This window comes from Notothenia rossii, assembly GCF_949606895.1.
Source record: "Notothenia rossii genome assembly, chromosome: 5".
NCBI lineage: Eukaryota > Metazoa > Chordata > Actinopteri > Perciformes > Nototheniidae > Notothenia > Notothenia rossii.
The window spans coordinates 66,614,422-66,638,280 of NC_136903.1; the positions used below are offsets into that span (position 1 = coordinate 66,614,422).

At 39.8% G+C, this 23,859-nt stretch overlaps 1 protein-coding gene across 1 annotated transcript; it reads right to left on the minus strand.

Moving 5' to 3' along the window:
- Positions 1-246: 246 nt before the first annotated feature.
- tead3b (TEA domain family member 3 b) lies at positions 247-21,654 on the minus strand. Its single transcript, XM_079684837.1, has 13 exons — positions 21,522-21,654; positions 11,792-11,856; positions 10,326-10,388; positions 7,197-7,208; positions 6,159-6,284; positions 6,008-6,048; positions 5,753-5,809; positions 5,238-5,302; positions 5,016-5,152; positions 4,465-4,638; positions 3,723-3,866; positions 3,466-3,618; positions 247-2,425 (listed from the first exon to the last, which is right to left on the minus strand). The coding sequence occupies exons 1-13, from the start codon at positions 21,526-21,528 to the stop codon at positions 2,312-2,314; spliced, it is 1,158 nt and encodes a 385-aa protein (XP_079540963.1). The 5' UTR covers positions 21,529-21,654; the 3' UTR covers positions 247-2,311.
- Between the last annotated feature and the right edge of the window lie 2,205 nt (positions 21,655-23,859).

Here is a 23,859-nt window from a genome sequence, read left to right on the forward strand (position 1 = left end):
TGTCAGATGTAATGCTAGGCTTAACATAAGATACAAGCTTTTGTATTTGCAATACCGGTCACAGAATCTGATTGGTCACAGAATTTGGTGCAACAAGCCCCAATTGAAAACTGTGAAATAAATGCTAGGCTACACCTTTCTTTCCTTAAAATTGGTAGAATCTGACCTTGAGCCAGCTCATATACACAACATTTAGTTTCATAGGTGTGTGCAATAATAAAATAAAATGAACTCTCATGGACAAAACAAATTTACAAACATCTTTTAATACGTTTTCTGGGGGGAAATGGCCCCAAAGGCACCATGCGTCTTTTATTGTTAGATACATTTGTTTGATTACATAGTCCAAACTCTACTTTGAAGTATAAAATTGCAATGCACAATGGTAACAAAGACAACAGTAAACCACCTTAAACCAAAAAAAACAAAAACAGAAAAACTGCCCACACCATTCAGAATATGATACATTAGATATCTCATTATTAATTATCAATATCAGCACAATCACACATTATTTTCAGTGAAGCATATGGCAAACACTGAAAGTCAAAAGACAACAGAATCAAAACAAAACATTAATATTGATAATGGCGAAAAATGTCTGTATAAAAGATAAATTGAGAGACCTGCTAAAGTAGAATTGTTATTGAATCTAGCTTGTGAAATATGATATTCAAAGCCAGGTGCAACTTTTCCGCCATACAATATCTTAAATTTGAACTCTTTATAGCACAATTGTCCAGTGAACCACACAGAGTAGACACTTGTCTAGCAGGATCCATGAAGAGACAGTTCTCTTGTCTCTAATACGGGGGCATGCAATACTTTAAATATCTCCATCACAGTGGAACATGATCAATACACCTCCAGTTCCCCACCTTGCCCTCCCACTATTTCTTTTCCACCCTATAAATAACAATCAATCGTCATACTACACAGCACAGAGACAATAGCCCTCATTCAAGACATTTTGTTATTTTGGGTTTGTAAAAAAGAATTGTCTTAAATATCAAAACTGAACTTTTATCAACAGATGCAGCTTCTCCACACATTACAGCGGAGAACAGTGAAGCACATAAACCAGCTTCACAGCATACAATGTCTTTTTTAAACAAAAGAAACAGTGATTAACTTCTCTCCACTTAAACCATGGTCTCTGTGCTGAGTTATTTGATCACAAATATGAACAGAAAGTCCCCCTCCAAAAAATACTCCTATGTAACACATATTCCTTTAGCATCCACTGACTCACAGTACAGAAACAAATGACTTTTCAATTAGGCTACATAACTCAAGGCAGAAAATAAGCACTGCTGTTGCTTCACCACCCCTTCTTGATCTTTTAAGTGCAACCAAGTACACGTCTTCAAGCAGAGAGAAATAACAGGGGATCTTGTAAGGATGGCAAAGCCCTGGCTTTATGTCTGGCAATGGTACAAGGCATCCCTAGTGTCAGAAGTCAGTAATAGATAGATGCTTGTAAGACCTGATTTTTAAAACTGTAATAAAATATTTTAAAAAAGCGGAAACTAAATAGTACGGTTACACAAAAACCTTCTCCCTATACATGTGGACTGTAAAACTTGGGACGATCTTTTGTAAAAACAATAGGCTATGAAAAGTATTACTCCTATCCCATTCCTCTGTGTGCCCAAATATAAAAACCTGCTCAAAAGATGTCAATCTAAGAGGTTTCTTTCCAATTTTTTTGGACAAAATACACCAGTCTGACTATTTTTCAGTTTGTTTAAAAACAAGAGGTAGTAAAAAAAGGCAATCCAAAGTGGCAGGCAATGATAACATCTTTGGAGAAAAGGCACTTGCTTTTCTTACAAACCTACTGTAACAACACCACTTGGCTCTGGTTTTCCCCTTCCGTGGTCCTATTGTCTCTCTACTTCTTCAATCTTATATACACTTCTCTTACTGCTCAGAGTGTGATCCCCTTGCATACTAAAACAGGTCTTTTCAACCCTAAACACATTCTCGTTCCCTCAATTAACATTTCAAGCTCCATCAATTACCTTTACAAAAGTGACCCACTTCATCTAAAGCATGTTTAAACACATGGAAAATAGCTGGTTGTTCGAAAGATCCGTTATTCTTCAACATTTCTTTGTGTGTTGGCACGTTGAGAATTCACTCTTTTTTTTCCTTGGGAACAAGACTTTCTCTTTAAAGCAATAAATGTGTCCATGTTAGTTCGGTCTAGCAATGTTTGAATGTTTGTTTTTCCTGGATGGTTGAGCTGGTCAAAGAAAGATTGTTTCACGCTTTTGTCTGGCTTTTCCAGAACCTCCCTGAAGAGCTGTTAGTCTTTAACAAGTCTGTAGACATGATACTGAGCTCCGTGTTCACTCGTGGAAACCTCAAAAACAAATGCTATACAGAGCAAGGTCTCCTGGGTGTCACGGTTCGTCACCACCTGAAGGAAAAATGTAAAATGAAGAAGCCTGTTTAGAAATACTGAAGTTAAATAAAATGTGATTGTTTCTTTATTTTGTAAAAATAACAGTTTTGGGAAAAAGGCAAAGGTTGGCTTTCTTGCAGAGAATAAGATTTGAAGATTCATGGTGCCTCTCTCACACCAGTACCTCAAATGTGAAGCTACAGCCAGCAGCTGATGAGTTTAGCTTAGCTGAGCTTAGCTTAGCGTAGCTTAGTGTAAAGGCTGACAAAAGGACGAAAGAAAACTAGCTTGGCACTGTTTTTAGGTTACACAATCGTCTAAACACACATCTAAAGCCAAATAGTAAACAGATCTAATTTGTTTGTTATGAACGTTTAAAAGATCATATGCTAACTGTACGTTTCCTCCTGTCTCCAGTATGTGTGCTAAGCTAGGCTAAGAAGATGTTGACTATAGCTTCATATTGTGATGAGATTTTTGGACCAAAACACTGGAAACACATGAAATACACTGAAGGGCTTCGAATTGATGTCCGACACTGAAGATGTGTTCCAAGTTAAGGTGGTAGAATTAGCTAAGACACCATAGTCACACTGCCTCTGCCCAAACAACATTGAAGTTAGACATATGCTTATCAACATTGTATTAATTGAGTACAAACTGTCCCCAAGGAGTCATCAACCTTATTGATTGACTCCAATGTGTCTTTCCTGCTCTCTGACCCTCTTTGTTAACTCTGTTACTGTTTGAAAAGAGAGGTCCTATAGCTAAGACACACCACAGCTGAAAACCAGTGAGTATAGAAAGGGCCTGTCTTATCACATAGAGACATTGTAAAAGTCCAAGTCCATTTACATTAAAGAGGAGTGAGAGGGCAGGTAAAAGCTGAGAGGATTTCAAGTAAAACTAAGGGACGTATGAATAATTCCCTATCACGAAATTGACCATACAGACATGAGAGTGGTATCTATCATTTTATCTAAACTTCTTAAAGTAAAATAATATTAAATACATTTCCTTCCTCCTTCAACAATCTCAATTTAAACGTGTGTTACCTGTAGGATAGTGAAGTTTTCGAGAACACTATTCATCATGTATTTTTCAGGCAAGTGTTTGAGTTTGTGGATAAAGTTGATCATGTACTCGCACATAGGAGAACGATGGATCCTGTAAACACACCTTCCTCCCTCCAAGCGGGCGTACTCTGTCTGAAACACACAATCATAAACAAAGAAGCAGTAAATTAAAGAGGAGCGGCTGGCTGTATATGCGTTGTTTGAGAAGAGAATACAGAACAAGTGCACGCTCTTACCTCTACTTTCTCCACAACCTGCTTGCCGAACGAGCAGACTTTGGTTGAAACGGTGATGGTCATGTTCTCCAGGCTGCTGTACTGGCTGCTTACGCCATAGAAAGAGCCAGGGCCGTCCTGCATGCCGCTGCTGTTCAGGTCCGCCTGTAATCATTTGTTCGGATTGGTTATAATCATCACATACTTGGATGTAACCCAAATGTCTTCGTATCCTGGGGTTGCACAATGATTTTAGGGTATTTTCAAGTTTTTCGACAAACTTCTTGAGACTAGGTATTTGTGGACAACATAAAGTGTGCAGAGACAATTGAAGAGAAATGCAGTAAACCAATCTATTTATAAAAACACTGTTGTTTCATAAGAAAAGGAAGTGGTTTGCATAAGCTGTAGTTTGCTACCACTTGTAGGTTGAATCATGTCTGCCATGCTTTTTAAATAGGCAAGATTTAAAATTGTGTTGTAGGCCTCTCAGTACACAATCAAGTCACTGATAGAACAAAACATTGACATTTTATGGGCTTTTTGTCAGAAAAATGTAATTACATTTGCAATTATTTAAAAATAATTTACATGGTCAGTTTTGTATTTTTAAATATTGTTGTTACTCTATTAGCTTGCACTAAAAAGTTGTACATAAATACATTTCACACTTTTCCATATTTGGATAATAAGCATAAAACAGACAAAGAAAGACAAATGCACAAAGCAATGAATAACTGGTCGATGATCTTCTAAAACTCACCCAGAATTTAACTAGGAAGAAAGCGTTCTGAGGGCCTTTCTCATAAAGATCTTTGAGCCCGCCCTTCTTCTCAGGGAACTTGTCGTATATCTGCCGGATGTCCACAGCCTCGAGGAGCGGGTCGCTGTAGGAGGGGTTTGTCTGTCCAATGTGGACAAACAAGTGTTTGCTGTACTGCAGTGGACAGAGACAGGAGGGACGAGAGGGCGGGGTTAACCTTTGGAATATCAGCTGCAAAACTACAGTAATCTGCTCACTTTTGAGGAAAAGGAAAGAGGAGAGTATTAGGTTGTACTAATATCCTGTTCTTTTTTTACCTTTTTGTTTTAGCACAAGATGGTTTTTCAACATTAACATTGAGTTGTAAAAAACATTCTAACTATTTCATTAGGATAAGGAGCAACAAACACGTTAATGACATTCTTCTGTTAACTAAGCTCTGTGCCTATGGGAAGAAAACAAACTTCCCCTGGCCTAACATCCCTGCCAGGCCTGTGCTGTTATCTATCTATTTCTGTATGCGGGAAGCCTTATTGTGCATTTCCACTCACGTTTTCTGGGTCTCTCTGGACCTCCATGAAGGCTAAATATTCCAGCATCCGCAACTTTGAGGAGGCGATGGTCCGGTCCTGCCACACCGGCACTGCAGTAGCAGACGGAGGAAGGGGGGGCGCCAGGCCCTCATAACCTGGAGGCACACACACAAACATTTAAAAACAAGTATATTTTGGTTACATTTGTTTTATTCTCGCAGATTGTTCCCTCATACTAACTTGGTATGGATTGCTGTACAGGACCTGATAGGCTTGGGTATGGGGGCTGTGCAAAAGATTTGATACTGAAACAAAACACATTTTTCAGTGAGACAATGACTTCGACAACAGACAATCAGTAGCAGATGTTAACGGCACTCTGGTGATTCTATATTTGTATTTCTGATAAAAGCATTTTATTGTGAAAACCTGTTAGTGTCAAAATATGAGCTTGAGTTGTTGCACCAGCTAGTCCACCTGCTTCATTCCTTCTGCTTCATTGCTTGATGCAAAATAGCATCAATTAATTGTGCATTTACTGACAAATGAAAACACTTTTTTTGTTGTAAATGTAAAACAGAAAAAATGATGAGGATTTATCTCCCCCATTTCTTTCATCTCAATTGAATTTGAAGCAGTTAATTTGCCTGGTGGCAGTTTACATCAGTGCAGGAAACATACAGTACAATGCAGTGATGAAGGAGAGTTAGTTCTGGTTTGTGCTCACAGCGGGACTTTGGCTAGGGGGAACTTACGAATGACTGGTGCGGCCAAGCCCATGATTCCTTCCCGGGTTGAGATCTAGAACCAGCCTGGTGTGCAAAAAAGTGATCCGTTAAACATGCCCTGCAATACCCACCTGCTATAGGGTTAGGTTACTATACCTAACCCTGCACTGCCTCAGTCACTCTTAATGCATTTTTTACTCATCAATAACACCAATCTCTCTCCTCATGATCTAAATATAACCCCACAAGCATCCCGCAGGGTCAACAGAGGGGCTTACTTACTCCTGAGAGGGTCCAGGCTGTCCTGGGATTGAAGACCAGAACTGCAGAGCAAGAAAATAAATGTTACTTGCTTTTGAAAGATGAATAAATGTTGTTTCTACTCAGATATTCAAAACAAAAATGTGTGTAAGAGAACAAGAGGTGGGCTAACTCTGGGTGGCCCGTAGGGGGCAGGAGGCAGTGGCGGAAGGTGATTCTTTATCATACTCGGGGAGACGATCTGTGCAGACGACAGTGCTGCCATGTTCTGCAGGGCTTTGTCTTTAGACGCCTGATCCTGTAGAGTGAAACAGAGGAATAACATGAGCCACAAGAGGGTAGTATAACCTAAACACCACCTACTGCTGTATAAGAGTGGAGTGAATAGACTAACACAACCATGTATTTATGTGTATGTGCTTGATAAATAATTAAAACAACACTTGAATGTTGACTATGTTTCACAACCTTTAGGATAACTTAACATGAGCCTCTATAAAAACAGCTATTTTAATTATTCCAATAGACATTTTCTTTTTATTGCAGCTTGACAGAATGAAGCAAAGGTAAGAAGAAAAAGCCGCGTTTGTATTTAATCTCAGGTCACGAGAATAATTGAATGTCAGTGTGTTACCAGGATCACCACAGGAAAAGTAGAGTGAAGAGGGCATTTGTATGAAATGCAGGTTTGTATTTGTGTTGCATAAAACGTTTTTCCATCAGCAAATTAAATTCCTGCTCTGCAATGAAAGCAGTACTATGTCAGTGAAAAACAAAATATACAGACATATAACATGATGAATGAGACGTATTTCATGATTGACAAAAATATCAAATCATCTTTTTTTTTCATTATCTTGCTTTTTTATCGTGTTCGCAAAATAATGCACTCACACTAATTTAGCTGTGACTTTGCAATGTAAGGACAGATGCCTCAGAAGCGAGACCCCCGAATCAAATAGACACCTTAATGCAAAGCAAGCAAGAATTTGGCTTTTTGGGAGAGGCTGGGGGGGATTACACTACATCAGGAGGGGTGGCAGCAGTATGGTGTTCAAAGCGTGGCTGTTTCCTAAGCATTGTTTCATTACAGGATAGTAACGGGGCGGGGGACGCCATGCCATCAGAGGGCCACAGCAAGGGGACAGTTAACTGGTGCTGCCAAGCAAAGGGAGGAAGGAAGCATATTGCACAAGTCAGATCCACTTACCAAATTCATCGCCTGGATCAAAAAAGAGAGAAACCATTAGTACTCAGCAGTTCTAAATGATGTTTTAAGATGAATTAGTTTATGTTGATAGAAAATGTGTTTTTTTAATCCTGGTCTGCCTCTTCTGTTTTTAAACTGTAAAAGTGGTGGGTAAAATCTTACATTTGCCCTGGTTCAGTACTAATTAAGGTGTTAGAAGAACGCTCAAATACAGAATCATCACATCTTTCAAAGGTCCCCTATTATACAGTTTTTCATCAATATATTATGGGTCTCAGATATATACAAAACAAGTCTCTGAAGTGTTTGGCTCCAAATACCAAACCGCTCATTGCAGTATCCCATAAACCCCTCTGTTTCAGTCCTGTTTCAGAAGTGCTGGTTCTCTGTCTGTTACTTTAGATGAAAATAAGGAGCCACTTCCCACGCCCCTCTGAGAGATATTTGGTTAAAAAGAACACAATGGTGCTCTAGGAGGAGATTCAGGTGATAAGGTGGGGGGGTTACGTTGGTTGGTGATTGGCTAATGGTTACACAAGCCAAAACAATTGTTATGACATCATAAAGTGGCCAAAATCTGATCAGCTCATTTTCAGACAGGTTTTTATATAAATGGATCAGGACAAAAAGAGAGGGGGTCTTTTTCCCTGATACTCTCAGAATCTCTTTACACACAGGGGACACATGTCCACCAATGTATAAAAGACATGAAAAACTATATTTTACATAATAGCTGACCTTTAAAAACTGTTGAGTAAGTATGTGTTGCTAGAAACTTTAACATTACATCATTGAATGTAATCTATGATCTAATTTCATTGGACAACATAAAAAGGTTGAAATAATACACTGCAGTTAATGTAATTTAAAATCATGTATAAAGACCATGAAGGAAAGTGTAAGGCTATATTATTATACAGATTTCCTTTTAGTAAACCCAATAATAATACAGAATAATTTGGGAGCACAACCCCTTATAACACTAAACTTTTTCCACACTACAAGATTGACAGAGGAAAAACATCAAAGAGCAATTAGTTCAAAGATGAAATCCTTGGAGGTATAGTGCATTACAAGGCTTCAGTGTATTACGTCCAATGGACAGCTGGTACTACAGTGTGTAGCCATTTCAGCAGTAACACTTTAACTTCCTGTTTGTTCAGCTGATGCAACAGTTTCCCTTTAATCCCCAGGGGAAGGAGTTGCTCTTTGTCTGCCATCGGAACTTAAAAGAGTGGCTTGGAAACTGTGTTTGTCTTTGCCAAAAAAACAATTTGGCTCAACTTCATAAAGGCTTGATAAACACTTGAACAAGGCAGAGTTGCGACTGCATACACTCTTTATAAGTCAATATTTAACATTTAAAATATACAGGAAAATATATATGAACAGCATTTAAAGATTCATTTGAGTGCTGCCAATGCTGTCCTCAAACTGAAGCGAACTTGTTCATCATAAATGCTAAATTACATATAAAGTCAAAACGTTTAATATGCATGATTTGATGTAAATGGGGTAAACAAAAACACAGAAGAATGAGGATATTTTTTTCATATTACATATTTTTGCTAGAACAAAACTGTCAACTTATACTTTATGCAATGTTGTGTGAAGGAAACAAAATACAGATGGTTGTGTGTGCAACAAAAGTAATCACAGATGGAAGAGAAGAGGAGTAAAGTCACCATACAGAATATAATACAACCCTTGAAAAACCTAAAACCTGATTTTAAACCATTGTGTGTATGCCTTTAGGTCAAATCAATTTTAAGAGTGTATTTTTCACTGGCATGGTTCAGATATGCCCTAGATATGAAGATCATGTGTTTAAAAAATAAAGTGATTTTTAAGCTCTGCAAACATTGGAATTTAAACCTAATTCTTCATACCATAATGTGACATAATGTAAGAAGAGTGGAGGGGGGGGGGTGTAATATGGCTGCTCTGTTCTGTAAGTCCTGAGACTTTAATAAAAGGATGGAGAGCATTGCATGATGAACAGTCTTAATAATTTGCATTAAAGATTTGTTTGACATTTATGGAAAGCTCACAAACTTGTATCACTGGATGAAAAAGTTAAGGCTTCCAACTGCACTTTATAAAATCACAGGATCAAAGTGTGTGTAAGGGAAGTAAAAAGCCATTGCTGGTTAAACTAAACTACATATGACACAAGTGAAAAGATTGTTAATTTATCTTTTTCAATTTCCTGATGTCCACTGCCGGATTAGTCCAAAAAAGGGGTTAGGTTAAACTGAAGTTATCACTAGAGAATGCCACAATGTCTCCAGTATTTACACAGGTCTGCATTATGAGTGAAAGAGGATAGACAATTAGGAAAAAAAGTACAAGGAAAGAACAGAGGGACTGAAAGGACTACAAAACAAGTCATAAGGAGTCATATGATGAAGATGAATGCCGTTTATGAAAACACATCAGAAACAGACACATTGAAGGAACTAAAGGTATCAAAGTAGAGAGAGCTTTAGGGAAGATGAAGTCTTGGAAAGGTACAGTATGCTGCAGAGGAAGAGCTGGAACAACATGCAGCTGGATGACAGTTCAGTGGGCTCATCATATCAGCTAGTGTAGCATTCCCTTAAAGCAGAAACTATACTATTTAACTACTGAGTGGTGATGTTAGTCTTACAAGTAATGGAGCTCTAACCTAGAAGTTAGAAAGTGTTGTGTGTGTGTGCAATACATGCATGGTACGGTAGCAAGACAGTGTCAGAGAATGACCTCCTTAAGCATAGTTTTATATCTGATTTATACTTCAACAATGTATTTTACTTGCATTCACTTATCTAGCTGAAACTGATTGCACAAAAGCAAGTGATACTTTTTTTTTCACAAATATGGTGGTTAGTGCAAAGCCAAGCCTTTACCAGCCCCCGCAGAGCCCGCGGTGAAGCGCATACCTTTAGCTTTGACTGGATCTCGCGAGATTTTCTCCGGGCGAGAACCTGCAAGTGGCTAGAAACCTGCACAGAGGAATAGCCAAGAGGAGGGAAGAGGAAAAGGTGACAGGGAGAGAAAAGACAGGGGAAGAAAGAGAGAGAGAAGCCGTAACCAAAGAGGAAAGAGACGCCCAGTCAGTGTAGCCCGGAGGCTGTTGGTGGCACCTACCTTTATACCCGCCTGGTATTCACGAATTTTCTTCCGTGCTAACACCTGTATGTGACTAGAGACCTAAAGGGGTGCGAAACAGTTTTTGAGCATAAAAACAACATGCACTCAGATGCGTTCACACACACATACATGCACGGGCAGACACACACATGATCACAGAGATATCATCTATAGTAGTTCATGCAAACAATAACAACAATATGGGTTGGCAATCATCTATTTTATGGAAAATCCTCATGCAAAGACCAAAATGATGGATGAACTGATCCCATTTAGCCTGTGGAGCTAAAGCCTGATAAAGCTACTTATGAGACCCCCATTGTTTTCCAAAAAACACACAATGAGTCAACCTGTTGCACTGCGTTTTTATTATTATACACACAAGCACCGTAGTTTAAGTGAGTGTGACTCAATCCCACATCTGCAACGTGGTGATTCTCAAAGTAGGTACATTTTTTGAATATATAATTGTTATATAATGAGCCCGAATCTAACAAATCTATTACACTTAAATATGATTAATATCCTTCTAAAACATTTCTCTTGAGCTGGTATACGTCAAATTATTCCAAGGGATATACACAAGGAGGTCTTGATAGTGCCTATCTTGTAAGTAGTCCTACACCAGTGCATCAAATGTGTATTCATCCGCTGATCCTGAATCGGAAAATAGTTCCCAATTAATACACTATTTACTCCTGCTGGAGTAGTGTGCACTTAAAACTAGAGTGCCTAGCTGTTTTAAGAAACCACTTTCCCTTTTTAAAAAGTTAAACTTTTAATTTGTAACCAACAGCATTTTAAAATGTGCATATTCAGAAGAAACAGAAAAAGGTTTGTGAGCCACAGTCATGGTATAGGTTGATTTAAATTGATTCTGACATTTTTTGGTTTTGGTCTTTCATGGGATTTTTTGACCAAAATAAATATTTACAGTATATATCAAACCAGACTTGTACATAATTACTTGTGGTCCAGGCTTTTTGGTAATTCAGTTTTGTCATCTGGATCTAAATAATTCTATTAAGTATCTAAGGCAGGGGTGTCAAACTAAATTTAATTGCGGGCCACAATAACATTATGGTTGCACTCAAAGGGACGGTTATAACTTTAAGACTATATAAATATACATATATAAATATATAATATGTATAAAATAATGTATTATATTACATTATTGGCTCTGCCTTGGATTATTATCAGTTCTGGTAATACATTTATAAATAACTACGTCTGAAACCCTAAGTCTAGGGCACATAATTGAAAGCAAATATTCAACAATTACACCCATTTTATTGTATATTATATTCTTTGTAAACTCTTGCGGGCCACATAAAATGAGGTCAGGGATGGCCTTGAGTTTGACACCCCTGAGCTAAGGTAGCTGTTATGTCTTGTACTGTCAGTAACTAAAAGCAAACTCATGCAATATTATTTTATTCCAGTCATTAAAACGTGTGTACCTGTTTTCTTGTGCGGGTTTTGCCCGTCCTCAGCTTGATGTACCTTGCTATCAATTCATTGCGACCTGGAACACAAAAGAGAAAGGAAGGTCAAGCATAAAAACAATGACATTCAAAATGACAAAGGATAATTCATTTTTACATAATTGACAGTTCCCTTAAATGGACAGAAGGTGGCACTCTGGTCATTTGTTGAATAACCATTTGTCTCATAATACACACATGCACACAGAAGGATTCACACTTGTATTTCATGATGCGCAAAAGGATTCAAACTAGTATTTCCGGATCCACACTTGTGTTTTTCAATGCACACACAAATGTGTTCCGTTTCATATACGTGTAAATAAAATCCAAATACAGAAAAAAGTTTTACATATATGTATTTTTGATCCACACATACGGTTTTTGTTTTCCGTTTAAACCTGCAAACACAAACCGCTTTCTGTGCACGCTGTGTGCACGGATCACTGTGCATTCGTGTGTGGGTTTTTTGAGACTCACCTGACGCTCACCCGATTCGTACTTGTAATTTCTCTCATCTATAGCCAATCAGATGTCTCCTCCAGTCTAAGCCAATCACATGAGCGCGCCCCCACGAGGATATGATTTCTTGCGTTCATGACACTTCATATACGCTTTTTGCGCAGTCCGGTCAGCTCGCTAAACAGAGAGCGGAGCATCAGGTGATCATGCAGAGCTGCGTGTCTCCGTCAGACTCAGCAGCTGATCTGATCTCTCTTTCGCTTCCGGTTACACTTCACTCGCGTTTATGTCCATATCGATCAGATCCAGCTCTCCTGATCGGCCTTAGAGAGCACCGATCAAACTATTTAGAGTGAATATCGGCCGATAATGCCTGGCGGGGCTCCCCCAGTTGACAGTTCACTGTCTAGCACTGGCTTTGTAGTGCACTGATCGATTAGGCTAAGCTAACCTGTAGCTGCTCCCTCCACACTCACAACAACTTCATACGGACATAAATAAAGCAGCTGTATTCGCTATACAGGAAACACACATTTAAAACGGTTTTGCCTGCCGTTTTTGTGTACACACAAGCATTCATCAATGGTTCGGAAAGTGGCGCTGTACCTTCATAATATAAAGGCTTGTATTTGCGTGCATTTCCTGTTCGGAAAGTGACAATGTCCTGAGAGTGGAGGTGTCCTGAGATTAGCGCCTGCAGGCAGGCTCCATGGGCCTGTCAGCTCCGGACTGCGCAAAATGCGTACATGAAGCGCTACGTCATGAACGCAAGAAATCTACCCTCGTGGGGGCGCGCTCATGTGATTGGCTTAGAATGAAGGAGACATCTGATTGGCTATAGATAGAAAAAATTACAAGTACGAATCGGCTGACCGTCAGGGGAGTCTCAAAAAACCCACACACGAATGCACAGCGATCCGTGCACAGAAAGCGGTTTGTGTTTGTGGGTTCAGGGGATTTAAACGGAAAACAAATATGTGTGGATCAAAAATACATATGTAAAACTTTTTTCTGTATTTGGATTTAATTTACATGTATATGAAATGGAACACATTTGTGTTTGCATTGAAAAACACAAGTGTGGATCCGGAAGTGTGAATCCTTTTGCGGATCATGAAATACAAGTGCGAATCCTTCTGTGTGCATGTGTGTATTATGAGACTGTTCTGAGCCCATATTTTCCAGCATCGTGACCTTTCCCGGAGCTCCTCAGACCTGAGGCAAACACTTTGTCACAGGTAACAGGCCACAATAACACCTCCGCTTCCTATAGCAGATTGTATTTAATGTTCTGTGTTTTATTTGAAATAAAAAATAAATAAGGTATTCAAGTTTTGTTTTTGTTTAGTTTTACCCACAAGTTTTATTAGCTTGTTTCACACCTACTTATTGTCTGCTCACGTGGCCCTGAAGCCTAATTATAGAGAGTGCTAAGAAAACGGAACCATGTTTTTCATCTCATAACATCTACTCTCGACATTCTGCACAAACAGGTTGTGCAGAGAACAACTTCTATTCTGGGATTTCATGGTCCTCTTTGCTGTGCACAACATTTAACAAGCACTGCCTTTTCAGCAAAATGCAGCTGGAATCAGGCAAAGATCACCATTGGATGAAGTGTATTATTATGTTATCATTATTATGTTGTCTTGAGGGGAAATCAGTCCATCAGTGTTTTTCACTTTGTTTCTTTGCCAGGTCACGTTTACTGGGTTTCTGTGGCTGAAAGTTGGGCCAAAAGGAGAGGTCGGACTGCTGTATCATTATGAATAATGACCTTAACTCTTCAAAACTTGCTTACAGAAAATGAAACCAATAAAAATCGGTCAAGATGTTCCCCCTTAAACCCACACACAAAAGACTGTGTGTCTAGGAAGTTGAACAGTCTTTGCATAATCCAGACACACATTGACAGGAGAAACAAGTCCTGGTTTTTCACACACTCTGTAGCACTTGGCCTCCAGAAGGCCCTGGTTAGTGCAATTACCATACAAGTCCTGCGGGCCATCTCCGGCAGGCTTGCAGCCCTCACCGTCCTCTCCAAAAGAGTCAGCCGGCGGTGGGCCAGCAGAGGAACTGTCTGCCGATACTCAGCTAGCCCGTCCCCCTCTGCCCCGGGCCAGGGATGGACACGCCTGCTCCAGCGCCTCCGCATTCCTAGCATTCCTCTAAGCCTGTCACATCTGTGCTAGCCAGTCTGATTGGCCTGGGCCTGCGAACACAGCCGGGGCTCGGGTGAACACACACATGCACTTCCAGCTCTGGGAGTAGCAGGGGTTAGAGCCGGGGTGAGCGCCATTAGGTTGGGGTAGGGGGTCGTCGGCCGAAGGGGCAAAAGGGGCAGCTGATGCAGTAACTCTTGGAGGAAACACAAAGCCATAACTGTCTCTGCCAACAACTGCCACCTGGCAGCAGCCCCCTATTCCCAAAACAACACCAGCGTGTGACCCTGCACTCAACGGACTGCAGCACCTGCTGCCGGCCATCCCAGCGCAGGATGGCAGAGGAAGAACAATGCCAGCCCGACCCCCGTGCAACTGTCACTCTCAATCTCTTCAGCAGAGGAGCAAAAGGGGGGGACACATTACATTGTCCCAACCACAGAGTTCTGCCTTTAATTTCACAGATATCTCATTGCAAAGTACTGACATACAGTATGAACTACAGTTTGACTAAGAAAGAAACAGATAAGAACTTCTTGGTGTTCTTACATTAAAATGAAATACACAGCAAACTTTTAGTCTTTGAAAGGTCCAGAAAAAAACGTCATCTCTTATTCAAAAAATGATGGTTATAAGTTCAAGTAACAGACAATATGCATTTTTCTTAGAGTGTTCAGCTCAGAAATTATATTGCGTGGTAAATCAAAAATGTGTTTGGTTCACCTGTTGAACAGTGCACTTCTGTGGTTGTGAGCTGAGATGATATCTCTTTTTTTTCAAAACATCTGGTTGGTTTTGTAATATTTTAAGTTACAGCTTTTGTTTTATATGATATTTAGTTTGCTGCAGAAGCAACACTTTAAAGCAGGCAGGACAAATCACTTCAGTGTTTGATTTCAAAGTTTCAAATAAAGTTTTTATAAAGTTTAATGTTAAAATTATTTGTAAATGGAACTGTAAGAGACATTCTCTGACACTACTTTTTCTGCTCGCTGGAAAAAGACAAACCTGATCCTGATAGAACTGCAACAAATTGACAAAAGCCTGGATTTATCATCAACTGTTACATCCTAAAAGTTATATTGGACTAACTCATAAAAACAAAAATGTGATGGGAGCAAAATCAACGCTGAGATAGTGAGTCCCAAATCCTTCATCCTACACTTTAACCTTTGCACTTGAAGAAAACATATACAACACATTTTGAGAGGCAACATAATCACTCTGCAGATCTGTGTTCAACCTGTCTTCAGACACAAAAAGCTGCTGAATAGTTTATTCAAGAGACTCTCGATCCCTAAAGTGTGGGTATGATGCATTCAGAAAAAAACCTGTAGCTATATGAGATTCATCTATTTAATAAAATAAAAAACCTGACATAAGTGTTAGAAAAAAGTACCAGGTGTGCAAAGGACCATTTAACGCCTGATTTTGTCAGAACAGCAACCAAGAATGGGTGGTCATAATAGTAAATATGTGCACAGTGTTCTATGTAACTTCAACAAAGAGTAAGAGACGTGATCTGTGTGTTGTGAGTGGCAGCTGCAGCCGTGGCAACAGAGATCTGCTCAGACTTGGTGGAGGTCAGACAGATCGTGAAAAGGCTGCTGTTGCACCCAGCAGGGGAACATGAGAGGTGCTAACAGACACACAGAGCTGCAGCCATTAACCATCTATTGACCAGACGATAAACAGAAATATAATCACCAATTATATTGCACAATTGATGAATAGTCTAAAGATATTCATGCAAAAATGCTTTACTGAATTCGTATTCTTTTGTAAAATGTGAATATCATTAGGTGTTTTTTCAACTTCACTTTTTTCTAACTCTAACTTAATGATTCTGCCTTTTTTCCTTATGTATTGCATATATGTACCGGTACTTGTATTTTGTGACTTATAATGTTTCTGTTATTGTTACCCATGAGAAATACAGATGTTAATGAGCATTTTTCAGGCAGCTTGACATAATGTATGTTGTACTCATTTTCATTTATTTGCAATGTCCCTATGGAATAAACTAATAAATACAGCTCAAAATTATTTTTGCAGAATTGATCAATAATGAAAATAATAGTCCTAGAGAGACGCTCTAGTAAAATCACAGTCACGGCCTTACTTGTCGTCAGCCTCTTACATGATCACAATCGCTATCTCTCCATATCTCTACCCTCTTTTAAACTGCTTATGATTTCCATGCTGATTGCTCAACACGGCTCAGATCGCTGCAGGCTGCAGTTCTTAACCTCTTCCCCAGCAGGACACGCCTATCTTTTTCTTTTACTATATGACCGCTGGAATTTTCCACTTCCATGCTAAGATAGTGGGCAAAAAGGTAATCTCTCCTCACTCCCCCCCCCTCTACAGTACCTCTCTTTCTCTCCAGCTCAGTCTCCCCCTGAACCCTTTCTCCACCCATATTCTCTGCCCTCCTCCCTTCTCATAACATTGAGGTAATCCTAAATTGCTAACATACTGCTCAGCCATGACTGAAAACATTCCTAACATCTCAGCGAGTGGGCTGACAGGGAAGGCCTGCTCAGTCATCATTACAGAGCTCAGCCCCCTCCCCTATACCTCCTCACACATCTTCTCTCACAACTTCAAATGCACGCACTGGATCTGCTGCTAAGTCCTAATGTGGTCTGCATAGGTGAAAATAGACATAAGCTTCCCTCTAGCACTGAGATCTTTCTCTTCTTTTGTACCCAGATGCTTTGCAGTAAAGACAGCTGCAGAAAGATAGAGACAGAGAGAGAGAGAGAGAGAGAGAGAGGGAGAGAGAGAGAGACAGAGACAGAGAGAGAGAGACAGAGAGGTGTGTGCTTGGGGTTTGACGTACCTGTCGAGGCCAGAATACTCAGAGGAAAGACATGTCAGTACAGCCCCAGAGCAAAACAAGACAAGCAACATTTTTGTGACACGCACACACTTCCTCTGAACTCAGGTCGCAAAATGTGCCAACTATTAAATTCCAACAAGGCGTAATTCCAATTAACCAAAACTGTTATTTGCTTATAGACAATGTTAATTGCTTTCGGAAAATCAAAGGAATCAAAAGTCAGATGAGAAGAATAACACACTCTCTCTCACATCTCTCTGTTGAATATAAGGCTATGGGCAGCAGTTAGCCTAGCTTAGCTTAGCATAACGTTGGAGACAGGGGGAGAAGCTAGCTTTCCTTTGTTCAAAGATCGAACACCTGCTATAAGGATCTCTGAAGCTAACCTGTGATATAAACCAAAGGTTTAAACAAATCAAAATGTTGTTGTTTGATGAGGGTTATACTTGTCTATTTATTTACAAGGGTCATTGATCATTATGTTGTGACCTTCTACTATGTATTAACGGCTATTTCACAGCGATTTTGAGTTTCAGGTGACTATGCACTAATGACAACATAGTTATCAAAATATTATCTATTTCTCCTAGTAGTTCAGACTAAATCAACCATCTTTTTTACCAATGACAGAGCCTAGCAAGATGTTTTCCTCTGTTTAGAGCCTCTATGCTAAGCTAAGCTAACTGGCATATGTTTACCATACAGACATCATAAAAGGTGGAAATGGGAATTTGTGATAGTATCAATGAGGAAATCTTGATTTGTACTCAGTACAAAGTACTGTTAACATATGTGTGACTTATTGAAATTAAAATGTAGGCTATGCTCTTTTGAACTTTTTGTCAACCCTAAACTTCGCAAATGCTTGGCAATGCTTCTGGTAAGTCTAGACAGGTTGCAGGCGCAAAGAACACACACATGTAAGAAGCAGTCATCTTGCTAAGGCGATGGACATTTGCAAAATGTTTCCCACCAATTGAAAAAAATCCTGGCAGAAAAAGTGGAATTCCCAATGGGAGGGATGACTTATTTTAGAGGCCACTGGAAGTCTGAGACTGCAAGGTAGACAGTATTACACAGTGCAATCGTTAACATTCCCCTAAGCTCACGTCAGGGCAGCTTTTAGATGTCTGAGGTAATCACCTTGTGAGACGGCTTCTTCTTGGGCATGCCTGCGCTGCCAGCAGAGCCTCAGATGACTTATTGTAAATGGAGAGGGTGTTTAGTGCTCTAGAAAAAAACGGGCCTCTGAAAGGGGTCCTGACACTTTGTTGCTAAGGGGGCAGGTTTGTGCAAAGCCGGCCTCTTTGTTGACATTCTCATGACAAATGTATAGAGCCTGGGACACAACACTACACTGCTAAACAGGCCTGAAGAGTTATTTGGGTAAATGTAAAGATGCCTGCAGTGATTTGTGCACAAGGTCTGTACGCTAACATGCTTTTAGCATGTTGTAAAGTAGTTGTGCCATTCTGGAAAAGTATTATTATTTTTAAGCATAAGTCCCTCTAGTTTGCCTAAAATTAACATTTGATTAATTTTATCAGATGAATTTAGATTTCAAAATGTGAATTTACTACTGATTCAAGCTAAGAAATGCTTTAACATGGTAACATGAGTTCAATCAGTATACAGTTTTTCCGTTCAAGTGCTGAAGCCAATTTCTTTTTTTTATTATTTATTATTTATGCAAAGTTTAGTTTTTCCTTAAATGTCAGAAAAATAGTGCCTGTCTTGAGCCCGAGGCAATGTCTTTACATTTTAAATAACCAACATTCCAAAAGGTGGAATCAGCTAATGTGTGGCTTTTTTGATTGATAAATTACATTAATGATTAAAGAATTAAAAAAAAGCTGTTATATTCTGTTTAGTAATCGATCTATCCACTACTTGTTTCCTCACTGTTATGATTCCTAAGCCAGGATCAACAGAAGCTGAAACAGTGCCAGAGTTATTTCAGGTATGTGCCCGTCCTTGAATATCCGAATCTGCCTGAAAAATTATAGGATGAGATTCCACCTCGGATGAATAACACCATAAGAATCTCGTCAAGTAAAGACAGCCAAACATGTTTTGCTTTAAAGGACATGACATGGCCATTTCTACTGATCATAATTCCATTGTTGAGGTCTACTAGAATAGATTTACATTGTTCAATGTTCCAAAATCACATTGGTTTCTCATACAGCATCTCTGTATAGTATGTGTATTCACTCTCTGTCCTACACGCCTTGTTGGAGCTCCTGCCCCCCCCCCCCCCCCCCCCCATCCCTATGAGCCCACTGTGCTCTGATTGGTTAGCTCGCCCACTCTGTTCTGATGAGTCCACCACCGTTACAGCGGAACATCAGTGTGTATGTGTTACAATGGCGTTAGAAACCAGAAAATGACTCGAGGAGCGGACAGTGTGAGCTGGATTACTGGTGTCGTTTCCTGGTTGCTGCGTGGGGTCTGCGAGACAGCGAGACACCGCGGAACTGAGCACACACACACACACACTCACAGCCAGGCTGACAGATTTTTTTTAACAATGATGGAAAAATCTGAAAGCAGTCCATTATTTTTGACAGACTATAGCAAACTCAGAACAGCGCCAAAGCTAACCCCCCCCCCCCCCCGTTGACAGTTCACGAGCACCCCGCCCCCCCGTTGACAGTTCACGAGCGTGCTCTCTCTCTTTCTCTCTCTCCCCCACCGTCCCCCCCGTCAGAGTTGTGTAAAGACCAACGGATAATACTGGATTTCGACGGAAACGTTACGATCCTGTCCGTCGAAAGTAGTCTAGCGCTAGCTCTGGTGCAGAGATCCGCGGCTGAGAAAAGATAAGGCTGAGTGAGTGTGTGTCCGTTACGTCACTATGACAAGGAAGACAAAAATGGAAAAAGAAAAATCTCCAACGAGGCGTTCTGGGGCAGCATCAGGTATTTTCTGTGTTAAGAGTTTTACTCGCTACAGGGTGTACTTTGAGGGTTTGTGACTCTGCAGACCGTTTACATGCAGAAAAACCTTCATAACACACAAGGGGACGGGTAATAACCAGAAAAGCATGACATGGGCCCTTTAAAAACAAACAGTAATGTGTCTAAAATAAACAGCCTCACGGAGACTTTGGTGGCACTGATTTATGGTTTTATGGTTCCTCTGAAGCCGGAATCAATTTTCAAGTTTTTGAGACATGATTGACAATAATTAAAGGGCAGGAAAAGCTTACAAAGCATGGCTAGAAGGAGTTAGATTTCAATGGTGAATAAAACATAATTTCACAAAGCCTAAAGGGGGTTTGTTAAGGACAACTGCGTGTAAAACAGTAAAGAAAGCAACACAGTTCCTGTCAATCAACATTTGTTGCTGTTCACCAAAATTCCAAGCTTCAAATGCTAACTGTAATTAGCAGAGCGTGCTTTGTCTCAACAACAGCAATGGGAAAGTGGGATCAAAATAATGAAAGACAAATGTGCGCAATGCCCTACACCTGGATGTCAGTGATTCCACCAGAAGACTTGCCAACATATCCATCTGGAGCTTTTCAGGGCATTAAAGGCTCAACACCTGCACATTAATGAATACACTGCAGGAAACAGCATTAATATTCTGAAACCATGTGGATGTTTAAAATCTTAAACATTCCAAAGTGATGTTATTGTTCCTGAACCTGGATTCACGCTGCGCTAATTATTGCCAATTTACCCGAGCCATCCTGCATCAAACGCAACACTTCTCCAGAAACCAGCTCCAGCCCACAGGCGAAACTCTCCCCGCAGTACCGGTTTGTGGAGAAACAAGTACATGACGCTCAGCGAAGAGCAGGTTTTGTGACTGAAAGTGTAGCGAGGAAGAGAAGAGGCCATAAAACAGTGTGCTGTAAAGAAAAACAGAGTAGAAAAAGACAGGTGTAAATCAAGAGGAGAGGAGCGGAGATGATCTCAGGACGGCAATAACCGGCTCTGAGAGACTGGAAGAACCTGGCCCGGGGTCACAACTCAACAGGTACAGACTTGTTTAAGAGAGCACCGAGTGGAAAGAAAACACCTCTGTGTCAAAGCAGTGACAAGAGCACAAGAGGGAGAAAAGTACTTTTCTCATTTTTCTTTATGGCCTCATGGTGCGTGTTTGTTTTCTTTTAACCACAAATCTCTGTGGGATGGATGGTTTTCTCATTTTGGTGCATTCATTATGGGACTGTTTTCTATGGAATTGTTGTTCTTTTGTTGCTCTGGCTGTTATCCAGCATACTTACCATACATCTTTCCCTCATCTGACAGGATGATTTTCCTCCTGCCGCAGGGGGGGTATATGGCGAGGGCCTCCTGGAAGCTCTGCTCGATGTCCGGGCTCCACACGCCCTCGGCGTCCCCGTCAATGGCCTTGTCATCGTTCTCCCCGTCCAGCCCATCTTCAGGGCTACCGTTGGCACTCCACTCGTTGGACGCAATGGTGGCGGCTCCCCCTGGGCCCGACCCCGAGCCCCAAAATCAAGGAATCTGTAGGAGACCTTTGAGAGAAAGGCATAGGATGCTTAGATTATTTGATATCTTCATATTGATTTAAATTATTTAGCAAATGTTAACAAATAATTAACTTTGAAATCTAAACAGTGGAAAAAAAATGTTAAAGAATTTGTTATTATCAACAAAAGCCATGACAACACCAAATCAACAATAACTAGGCAGGTAATGTCAGTGCAACCGAAGCCTGGTATAGTTTATAAACTATAGAGCTCCATTGTTACTCCAACAAGAAGCCTATGATTGCTGTTGGGCTTCTTCGGGCTTATTAACAAAAAAAACTAGTGGCCTGATTTTCATTACATTCGGTGAAAGAATGTACCATGGGCAAAAGAAGAAGCCATTACATGTTGGTGCTGATCTGAATCCCATGGAAGCAGTATTTTTTTCGCTTCCGTGAAATTGCAAAATAGGGCATTTGGCCATGGCAAAGGTCTGTGCTCTCTGAGTGACCTTCTTGTTATCTAACATTATTGTCATGGCATGTGTCATATGAGTGAGGGCACTGTGAGTCAATCTAACAAACACTGTCCTGGTGATGTAAATACTCACTAGTGCATTGAATCTGTATTGATCCGCTGCTGCACATAGTTCCCCAACAAGTGCCATGTTTACTTCTGTTTGCTATAAAGCTGTTTAGGACATTACTTCTTATTTAAGAAAAACCCGTTATATATAAGGCATTGTTTAAGGATTTATAATTTAAGTGGGAATTAATATTCATAAGCAAATCACATGAACAACATTGAGTTGTTCATGTGATTTGCTACTAATAACAGAAATGAGTGCAGCAATAAGCCATCATTTTCATAATTTGAATAAGGAAACTCTTCTGCTTGAACCACAACATGTACATCTTACTATAAAAAAAAAACTATAATTTTAGGCAGTGAAAATTGTACAAACTATTGTATCAATTTTGGTCAATCGGCCACAGTCGTAAATGTGGGTCATGTGATGCTAAATGCATTGCTATGAGGAAAATCATGCCTCACAATAAATATTCTATTAGGTCTACCATACTGTCTTATTACAAACCGCCTTTTGTTTTATCAACATATTCTTCTTTTTGAGATTGACATGCAGAAACTCAGCCAGTAAAATCCTTTAAAAATGTTTTTATATTTGGCACAAGTAGCATGAATCTTGGAAAAATGTTATCAGAAAACATCCACTGTTTTTTGCCTTCATGTTGACAAACTGAGCTGTAACAACCAACAGGTTAGTGTAACGGCTTTTTATTTGTTTCCTTGTTTCGACTCTAGCAACTCGGCTTATAATCAGAAGCAAATTTCAACAAGATCAATAAAATAAAGGAGAACATGATTTCTGATTTAAGTAATGTCGGCTACCTCATTAACAGCTTGCCATGCTGTGTGAACTTCAACCCGGCTTAGCTTCTCTACAAGTAATGAACATAAAGTGAATTATTTGTGTGGCTTTAAAGAGCTGAGTTAAGCATAATGAGAGTTAAAAAGGGAATGTCATTCATGTGCAGGTCGTTACTTTGCCTCTCTTTGACAATGTCTTTATTGCTGTCATTAAATCTGAATGAATAAACAATGCTAACCGTAATTATTACTGTAATTTCCTCGATTTTATTTCCCTGAAATGGCCAAATGAATTCAAGATATTCCATAAAATGTAGTTTAAAGACCTCACTAATCAGAGCTGGCCTCAAAGAATTCTTGTGGTCTGGGAACTGTGTCCCAGTGTGGTTGGCTCATGACTGACTGCAGGCTAAGATCTTAAGTATTTTTCAAGCTGCCTTTCAGCATCGTATTGTTTCTGAACGTCTATGAGGTAACCACGATCTTCCCAGGATGCTTGTGTTTCTGCTGTAGCATTTCTGCAGATGTTGACATAAATAAAGCATAATAGATGAATAGAGAGAGTTTTATTATACTGAAATTTAGAGTTGATATGATAGAATGTAAAACGAGTATGTTACATTATCTGTTTTCAGCAGTTATTTCCCCGATATGAGCCATATTTTACGTCTTTTAAGAGGTTTTGCAGAGTTAGGGAGTCAAATATGGACAGTTTAATTCTTTCACATACAAATCAATC

Coding starts and splice junctions, on each gene's coding strand:
- tead3b (XM_079684837.1), bottom strand. Junction 10,389..11,791: donor AAACCCGCACAAGAAAACAG/GTACACACGTTT, acceptor GCACCCCTTTAG/GTCTCTAGTCACATACAGGT. Junction 6,049..6,158: donor CCCCCTACGGGCCACCCAGA/GTTAGCCCACCT, acceptor CTTGCTCTGCAG/TTCTGGTCTTCAATCCCAGG.